Source organism: Physella acuta, unplaced genomic scaffold (genome assembly GCF_028476545.2).
Source record: "Physella acuta isolate Inbredline_101_S28 unplaced genomic scaffold, ASM2847654v3 ptg000058l, whole genome shotgun sequence".
NCBI lineage: Eukaryota > Metazoa > Mollusca > Gastropoda > Physidae > Physella > Physella acuta.
In genome coordinates, this window is record NW_026731578.1 from 524,242 (window position 1) to 534,033 (window position 9,792).

The window sequence follows — 9,792 nt, forward strand, 5'->3', positions numbered from 1 at the left end:
TTTATAGATCTAATATATTTAAGGCTTAAAGGGTCATCCACAAATGACGAAAGGCTTTTTGGACGGCTATTATTTTCCCCTCCTATTCTTAAAATACCGTCACAAAACGTCATACATCCCCTTCTCCCCACCACCCAAATAAAGTCACAGTTTTCTAAAATACTTACTGAGATCAGTCAACATTGAGTATTATATCAATCAATTTCTATTATAGTTTACAATAAGAACAGTCCTTAAAAACACGCTCAGCTTTAAGTTTACCTCACCAGAGCCTGACTTGTAAATTTGTAAAAATCTGGCTATAATCGGAAAGTCAACAAATCAGGGGAGTTACAGGATCTAAGAAGTTGAAAGTAGCTAACGTCGACAAGCTATGTAGATCTACTAGATTTATGTAAAATCGAATTAATATATAAGAGAATGATGTACAACAGGTCAAATTATTACTACCCCAAAACACTAGATTTAGGCCCCTTTATTTGACATAACTTTATTAAACGGGTATAATGGAAGATCCAGTTTTGCATGTCATGGTTATTGGGTTTCATCACAAGAAAGGATGCCAGGTAAATAAAAAAATCACAATTAGTTGAATTATTAGGCTTAGCCCCAAATAAAAATAAAAATACTTTTAATTGAATAATTGTTTTGCGTATTACTTAGTAAGTTAGTATTGTAGACTTCTAATGAACTTAAATAATAAATATAGCTCTACTACTGTTAATGTGGGGTGTATGTGTTGCATTGAGAAATAAGACTTGACAACTACTTGACAAGATAATACTAATAATTTATTTATAGTAATAGATAATATTAATAGATAACTACATAAATAACTAGGGCCTACCAATTTTATTTGATTCAATGGTGTAACTCACCAACTCACTGACACTCACACTGACTCTCATTGATTCTAGAACTCATCCATAATGACAGGAGTAGACCTAAACAAATCTATATTATTATTATGACCACTGTGATGGGGGGGGGGAATTGTATTCGTGATATATCCATTTGGGATCTAGCCTATATGTATATGATGACTACTTCTAATACTACAACTTTAGGCCCTAAACATGACATGTGATGAGGACAGGAACACTCTTATTTTCAGACACTAAATGATATCAACAAGTTCGATTATAAAATATAAATAATTTATTATTAACTACTAATACTAAACAAACTAGAACTACACCACAAAATATACAACACATCCTTTTCTTACAATGGCTAACCCCCAACTGTTTTCACTACTGCATGCTACGTCATCGCTAACATTGTTGCATCATGCTCATGTCACACTCAGGCTACAAATATTTCATTTAACACGCGCACATACTCTCAAATCAAATCATCTACCATCAAGTTTACACCGTCCTTAGTAATCTCTACCATCTATCTACGCTATGACAACCACTACCAGATATTTGACTTGTTCCATAAATGGGAGGTTGTGTTATTAGCAAAAAGCAAAAGTTTAGGATAAGTGTTAACATTTATTCCTACAGGTAGAATTTTCATATCCACCACTCATAGAAGGCAATTCAGTGGAGAGTCATGAGATACCAGAAGAATGGAAACATATTCCTTCATTAGCACTTCCTGATGGAGCACACAACTTTGTTAAAGGTGAAAACAAATTGTAGCTTTGATTAACAAATAAATGTTGAGCTTCTAAGTTAGTTAAATGTTTTATGATACCAAGGCTTTAATTTAAGAATGTTAGTTTTATTTTTATATATTCTATTTTTTTATGAGTAAATGAAGCCAACGTCATTGATTATTAAACATTTTTTGCTTTTATCACAACCAGTGGTCATTACAAATTTACTTTGTGCTTTTGTTTTAGACACCGTTTACTTTGTTCTACCTGGTAGAAGTGACACGCCTCACACTATTTATGGAGTTTCTTGTTACAGACAAATGGATGCCAAAGTAAATTAAAATGTTTTTCTTAAAGTCATACTAAGTATGCTGTGTGCTTTGTACTAGCCCAGTTTAATTCAACTCACTAATATAACTGTTTCCTTCAAACAAAATTGACCACTACTTAAAGCCCATATTCACATGTGACAAGCCCTACTCTTAATGTTAAGCAGTCTAATGTTAGATAATTTTGCAAGCTGACTAAAGATTTAAATTTCTGAGGTACATTCTCTATTCTAAGATTGAAGGATTCTAATTTAACCCTTAGGATTTGATCAATAAAACTGCTGATGTGACCAGGAGCACAGTACAGAAGAGTGTTTGTGTGCTGAGCAGGCTGGTAGGTTCCAAGCTTTTTTCACAGCTCATCTTTTCTTCTTTGGTACTGTCAATATCAACGTTGGTTTATTTTAATCAATTTTTTTATTTGGCAGCCTTTATTTGGTCTTATCCAAGCAAAGCTTGAATTGATAACACATGCATATTTTGATGAGCGAGACTTCAGTCAAGTAGCGTTATTGGAACAAACGTACAAAAACCTCAACGCTTCACTCACACAGAGTCTTCTGGAGGGGACTCAGGTTTTCTTAGGTATGTACTGTGGAACTAAAAAAGTTATTTTCACATTTGATTTTTCCATTTTGGATATAGCAATATGTTTCATTATTAAAATTATGAAAAGCAGTTCTGTGTGATAATATTATTTAACAAACTACACTAGTTAAATAAGTATAATGTTTTTCTTTTAGTCTGTACTCCCATTTTGATAATAGTTGAGAAATTTCTGCCATACTGGCCTTAGATATTCTGTTAAATTACTTTTTAGGAGGGACAGCCATTCTTAATTTTCCCCAACTATTCTCTGAATAGAAGACATGTGATTTAGGAAATTTCTTGGTAACAAGCAGCTGCACTTTAGATTAGCTAAGCACTTAATCAGTCAACATCACTGGGATTATAAAGTGACTTGGGGTCGGCGTGGTCGAGTCGGTAAAGCTCATGGTTGCTAAACCGAAAATTCTCGAGTTCGAACCCTCGGGCAGATGAGGCTCGTTAGTTGGGGACAGCCACTCATCTAGGAGAGACAACTCCAAAATTAACCAACTGCTGCCTTGTAGTTTGTTCTTGGTTGGACAAAGGCTATGGAAGCAAATCCAAAAAGAAAAGCAGGCTGAAATCGGAGTCAATGGCCTCAACGGCGCATAACCAGTTGACACGTAACGCTTAATTGTGTTGGAGGCGTGGTCGAGTCGGCAAAAAGCTCTTGTTGATAAATTCAAACAAAATCTCGAGTTCAAACCCACTGGCAGATAAATCTCGATCCCCTTCAACACTAATAATTAAGAACGAAGAAGAAGAAGAAGATAAAGTGACTTGAGTTTTTTTTTAATGTATTGCAAGTGGGTATCAGGCTTGATTAAGAAGACAGTAACTTAAATAAGCCCAGTTTGCTTTGTTGTAAGACAGTTTCTTCATTACTTTAAAATACACAAATTTCTTTATACAATCTACACCAGGTTTGATAACAAAGGCTTATTAACTTAATTTTTTTAATCTAGGTCTTTCAGCTCGTGAATTGGTCACATTGTACAAACACAAAGTTATTATCCTCTTTAAACTTCTAATGTTGGAGCGCAGGGTAAGAACATTCAAATGTATAATTTTGGAAACTTAGATATTAAAGACAAGGCAAGTATGCACGTATGACTTTTTAAATGAAAATTTATGAGTAGATCTAAATGGAGCTTGTAGCTCAGACATATGTTGTATATGGTGCATTTTGTCACAGGTTCTGTTCTTTGGGTCACCAGTGGAATCTTTATGTCAAACTATACTTTGTTACTTATCATTATTTCCAGGTTAGTCCAGTTAATTTTTTTGTTTAGCATTGTATTATATGCTTCATTGTATTTTGAACCTTTTAATCCCTAATTTAAGCAAAATGGTAAAACAAAAGCAATTGTCATTAACTACTGAAGTTTGTAAGCAGGAAGCTTATTGATAAATAATGTTTACCTTGCAGTTTGTTAGCTATAGGGATTTAATAACAAATTAAAGAAACTTTTTCTTGTATTTACCAAGGTATGCTAGAGAGTGGACTTGCGCAAGCTTGTAACCAGTGGAGTGTGAAGAAATTGTCTCCTGACTTAGCGCTAGTTGACATAAACTCTGACCTTGATGAAAGTGAACAGTTTTTAGAGGTGCGATATGATTGCTCTACATCTGATAGCTCACTGACAGACGTCCTGGGGCACATGCATAACTCTGGGATTAACCTAGGCGCCAGTGGTGACACCAAGTACACAGGACTTGATATCAATGATGATGAGATAGAACCTGAGGCTCCAGAATCTCCTTCCATTCCTCGAGATGTCTTAAACTTTGATTCAACCAAACTTGCCAACAAAGAGAAGCCAAGTTCTAAAAGTGAGCTCAAGCTCTCACATTCCCACACAGATTCTCAGGGGCCTCGCTCTAAACACCTACTGGATTCTGATAAACTGACTGTACACGCTTTTAGTAAGACTAGAAGACAGTTTTCTTTGGACGATTCAAAGCTCAGCTCAGACAGAGATACCCTCCATGAGAGCCCACTGGCTAATTTAGAGCAAATCACTCATTTAGAAAATGTTCAAAGTGGAGTCTCTAGTGTGGAGATCAATAAAAAGAACACTCGACTGGACAATAACAGCAATGCGCTGCATAATGAAAAAGTGCGTAGGAACAGTTTGACCCTCCACAGTACAAAAACTAGGATGGACAATGATGAGTTGATTGAGGACTTGGATTCTCCAGAGAGTATTAGTAAAATTGATAAAGAGGATTGCTTTTCATGGGAACAAGACAGACTGCAGCTGACCATTGACCATGACATTATGAAGCCTGAGCCGTCCACAGCCTCGTCCTCCATGAGCGCAAGCAGAGACTCCATCGCCGCAAGTGAGAGTGGGAAGGAATCAATATCTGATGACACAGCCAGTGCTTCCTCTCATGAGCAGAAAGAAAGGGCCAAAATAGTTATAGAGAACAAGAAGAAAGAAGCTGAAGAGTCACCTGCTACAAAACAAAAGAAATCTAAAGCTCTAAAAAACAAGCTTTCAGCTGCATTCAGTAAGAAAGGGAAACCTAAGAAAACAGATGATACACACGTTTTAAAACATGATGGGACTGTGGTCCTTCAACAAGATCAGTTTGGCTATCCTCTATCCATCTTTACTAAGGTTTGTTCTTATATTTTTAAACATTTAAAAACATCTTTCTCACTTATTTTAAGAGCTCATTTTGTTAAATTTAATTTCTAGCATTTCTTGACTTATAAGTCCTAGAGTTATTTATTTCTTAGATGTTTATCATGCTAATTTTAATGTCACATAATGTCTGCATGTCCTGGTCCCTTTTCTTCTAGGGCGCTGTGTGTCACCCCTATGTGAGCCTGCAGTACCATGATATCCTAACTGATGTCAACATTCGCAGCTTTGTGCTTGGGGCTACCAACATACTTTTCAAACAGCGGCGTCAACTTATTGATGTTTTTGTTGAGGTAAGGAGTTTTAGTTTACATGAAGACCAAAATCATTTAACATACAAAGAACATACTTAAAATGTCCGACTGTCATACAGATTCATGATGGAAAGGTTGATATCAGAGACAAGGACCTGCAGCGTAAACTTAGTCTGACCACAGCTGATCTCAGATTTGCTGACTATCTGGTCAAGACAGTGACCGATGAGAGGCCTGGTTTGTTTCTGGATGGCACAGGTACAGGAATGTTGTAGTTGACTGACATATTTATAGAATTTTAGTTGTACTTAACATGGCAGTGTTTTTGCTAACCTTCTGTTTGTTTGTTTAGAATGGGAAGGCAGTGACGAGTGGATCAGAGCTCAGTTTAAACACTATCTCAACTCACTCCTCTCTACTGTTGACTCGGATGGTAAGAGATGCATCACAATTCTTTTTTAGATAATAGATGTGACAGATACATAAATTTTTTTTTAGATAAACAGTTTTTAGGTAAATACAATTGTTTCAGATAAACATTTCTAAATATTATAATTAAATAGAAAATAGTTCATTTCGTACTTGTGAATTGTATTAAATATAAAAACCTTTGAATTAATAAAAATAGATTGTAATATTGCTATAATGTAAGTAGTATGAAGTTACGACTTCTTTAGTAAATATCTTACCTGTTTCAGATGTTAAACTGCTTGATGACTTTGGTACATCATTTATCGACACTTGGAAAACTACTCATAATTATAGGTACTGGATGGAGAATGATCATTCTGCAGTTAGAGACATACCACCAGGGTCAGTACTCTGTGTTTTGTCGAGACTAGATAAAATTTGTCCTGTAAATGCTGGTCTGTTTTGTATGAGCTTTGTTCAAAGATGTGGTAAAAGTTGTTTTGATCGGAGTCTATTTCTGTTTTAGGCATCCATTCCAGGGTAACTTAAGCATGGCAGATGTACGAGTAAGATTTAACCAGTAAGTCTTTTTTTTAAATACCTACTTTATCATTTTTAGTTTCTACTGTTGCAATAGTAGCTTAGTACAGTGGCAGTCACACAATTAAGTGCTTAAATTCCAATGATTTATAAAATCTACATTTAAAAAATTAGCACTCTACAAAACACTGAACGTGGACGAAAAATCAACGCTGCAGTTGTCCAGACAGGGAAATATGTTGTACAAACTGGCAAGGCTGTTGGTAAGTTAGTTATATTTGATGTTTAATGTGGTGGTGACACCTAAAGAAATATTAATTAGCCATCATTTGATGTCCCACATTTTGTACCAGCATAAATTTGTTTACAATAAAAACTTGTAGGCGGAGCTTTAACGTCTGCGAAATCAGCGGTGTCAGGATGGTTCAGCAGTTGGAGGCACAGTGACAAGGAACAGGAGACAGTCAAAGAAGAGACCAGTGATCCCAAGATGGCCAGTGATAACTCCAGTCAGTGATGACTCCAGTCAGTGATGACTCCAGTCAGTGATGACTCCATTCAGTGATGACTCCAGTCAGTGATGACTCCAGTCAGTGATGACTCCAGTCAGTAACATCTCCCCCTACAGCAGTACAGTCTCTTCACAGTGGTCATGTCTAGTCAAGTAACTTACAGATATTTGATTAGCTCTTTTTATTTCTGTGGCATTACATAAAGCTCATTGGTTTGAGAAAACCCAAGATTGAAGAATAGTTTATTTGTATCAGTAAAATGCGTGTGTTCTGGTTCCTAAAGAGCTATCAATTAACCTGGCCCTTTAGTAGTACTGTTTGTAAATGAAATGACATAATGTGCAATGTGGAGTAGAATTTCATACATTTTTATAATTAGTTTAAAGATTGCATTTAATTCATTTCTTTCTAAAAAGTATATTTATTTCTTGCTTTTTTTACACTACACGTATCAATAGAGATAGGAAATCTTTTTTGCAGAATTAATAAGAAGCAAGAACAGATACATGTCAACATGACATCCTTTTTTACTTTTTGATAAAAATTGTGATAATTTATAAACCCAGGTCACTGAGCATTACATAAACTAGTTTAATGTGTTGTAAATATTATTACAAAGATCTAGTATTTACTTGTATTAATCCTTTGTGAAAATTCATGCTTTATTCATAAAAAATATCTAACCTAATTATATTTTTGAGTCTTTATTTTCTCTTGTGATATATTTCCAGATTTTTGTCCTCTAAAAATGAGAAATTTCTGCCTCTCACTCCCATTTTATTAGTAATGTTAGGTGGCTTCAATAATAGTTTTTGCCTTAATTTATACATTTTTCATTTTGCTAGTTGTCTAAAGAAATTGCTGGGCTATATTATACTTAATTTTTCCAGTTTAAAATTTTATTTTTTTCAAATCTAAGAATTTTATTTTGCAATATTCCTTTGAATTTTATCAATTGCTGTTTTTGTTGTTGTGATGCTTGCTACTTTCTCCTGTGTTGAGTTTATTTTTCATTAAATAGTTCTTCATGCATTGTACAATATTTTGTGATGATTTCTTTGTATATACTTGATGTAACTTGCAATACTATTTCTGTAACCATGTCAATTATTAAGCTTTGATTTTATTTTCTTTGTTGTAGCTCACAAAAAGGGGTGTTTTTTTTCATATTACAATGTACTTGGTGATATATAGTTAGAAAAACATTTGAGTGAAATACTAATTTATTGAATACATGGTAAAATATTGATTGCAAAAAGATTGAATAAGCAACATGGTTTTACTGATATTACTTTTTCCCAATGTCACTTTGGTTAATGATGTAGGGGCCAATCATTTTTCTATACTGAGGTGTAATTTTTAAGTGTGCTCAAATATTTATACATTTTAACTACAAAATAAACGGATGTGTTTATTTTATTTGGTGCATAATGCTCTATTTAAAAAAAAATAGAAAAAGATGAATGAATGTACGAGTGCTACAGTGTCAGTTTTCTAAGCTACTTAATGTCAACAATTCATCTACTTGTAAGTTGCCTGCATTGTTAATGTACTTAAATTACTATTTCATAATTGACAAAAAAGAAATTACTATAATTTCAAAACATTGGCCTATTTATTAGCCATCACCTAGATGGCTTATTAAAAATGTGTCACATTAAATATTTGAAACTACACCTTGCAGTTACATAAGTTATACAAATAAATGATCCGATTCTTTTTTCCTTAAGATTGCCTTGCTTTTCCTAGTGCTACTGTTGTTTCTATATCCCTGTAATGTTACAGCTGGTGTTATGTATTCTAGTGATACATAATTCTAATAAAATATTTTATTAAATCTGTTGCATTTAAAAATAGCTATTTTTATCAATATTTGCTTTTAAATCTCATTTATATTTTGTATTTTCTAAAGCTTTTTACTAATACATTATTGTTGGTTTTCAACATTCCTTCAACACTAAACATGGTCAGTTTACAAGAACTCAGCAGATTCCATAGAGTTTGTAGTTTTGCTGAATTAAATAAATTATAACATTAAAAAATGAACCACAACAACATTAAGATAATACTCAACAATAGAGTGGGATAAGTAGCTTACATAAAATGAAACTCAAGGATTATACTAAACCACTATAACAAGTTTTACCAACTTGTTACACATATCAAAATGAATTTAAAAACAAAATGGAAGTGGTGGGTATGTTTTAAACTATGAGTGTTTCTCAGTGTAACCTTGGTTACCATTTGCCCAATGTTGGCACTAAATTTAACAACAGGATAGTTAGAATTGCTTTTATGGTAAGATTTGGTTAGTTCAGTGGAATACCCACCCCACTGTTTCATAATGTTGCGAATACAAACATGAAACTCTGGCCATTAGTGAGCTGTCATATTTTAGATTGAATTAGGTTCATTTTTACATATCAACAATTCTTGAAACAAAAATTCAGTGGAGCTGTATTTTCGTGTGTGAGCTCTAAAATTGTATTATCCTTTCCTTTAGACTTTCTTCAAATGACTACAGGTAGTAATTTCCAACTCAATGTATGCTGCATGTCATATAGTCCAGTGTTGTTACAAATCTGACACTCCATTGGTCTGGGGATGGTGAGATTATTTTTTCATAGCGAGGTACATAAATTCTGACATGGGGAGATTTAGAAAAATGGGCAAATATTTATTTAGAGAAGGTTGATGTGTGTATTTTCTTTTACTACAGATTGCTGGGATTAAAATACATTGAAAAGGTTTTTTTTTATTAATAACATTGGTTTATTATTAATTCATTGTGTTTTTAAAATTATATTTGACATAAACTGTGATAATATGTATGTGGTTATAATACTTTTGCTGTTACATTTCAACTAGTGATTTTTACTTTTAAGACTGGGTTTAACT

The 9,792-nt window shown here is 33.7% G+C and overlaps 1 protein-coding gene across 3 annotated transcripts; it reads left to right on the top strand.

Annotated features, from left to right (window-relative positions):
* The first annotated feature begins 318 nt into the window (after positions 1-318).
* On the top strand, positions 319-9,726 carry LOC131947885 (late secretory pathway protein AVL9 homolog). 3 transcript variants are annotated; one of them, XM_059309280.1, is made up of 16 exons: positions 319-566; positions 1,512-1,632; positions 1,853-1,938; positions 2,198-2,269; positions 2,364-2,520; positions 3,489-3,568; positions 3,719-3,788; positions 4,012-5,150; positions 5,336-5,470; positions 5,551-5,689; positions 5,784-5,864; positions 6,130-6,244; positions 6,369-6,422; positions 6,557-6,645; positions 6,766-6,923; positions 6,989-9,726. In XM_059309280.1, the coding sequence occupies exons 1-15, from the start codon at positions 507-509 to the stop codon at positions 6,897-6,899; spliced, it is 2,532 nt and encodes an 843-aa protein (XP_059165263.1). In that variant the 5' UTR covers positions 319-506; the 3' UTR covers positions 6,900-6,923; positions 6,989-9,726. The 3 variants fall into 3 exon arrangements, with proteins under 3 accessions (XP_059165263.1, XP_059165271.1, XP_059165254.1); XM_059309288.1 differs by having other exon boundaries at positions 6,766-6,907; XM_059309271.1 differs by having other exon boundaries at positions 6,766-9,726.
* Positions 9,727-9,792: the final 66 nt, after the last annotated feature.

Excerpts from the sequence above, each read along its gene's own strand:
- LOC131947885 (XM_059309271.1), top strand. The coding sequence starts at position 507 with ATGGAAGATCCAGTTTTGCATGTCATGGTTATTGGGTTTCATCACAAG. Across the intron at positions 5,865-6,129 it reads CTCTACTGTTGACTCGGATG|ATGTTAAACTGCTTGATGAC; the intron begins GTAAGAGATGCA and ends TACCTGTTTCAG. Across the intron at positions 6,646-6,765 it reads ACAAACTGGCAAGGCTGTTG|GCGGAGCTTTAACGTCTGCG; the intron begins GTAAGTTAGTTA and ends AAAAACTTGTAG.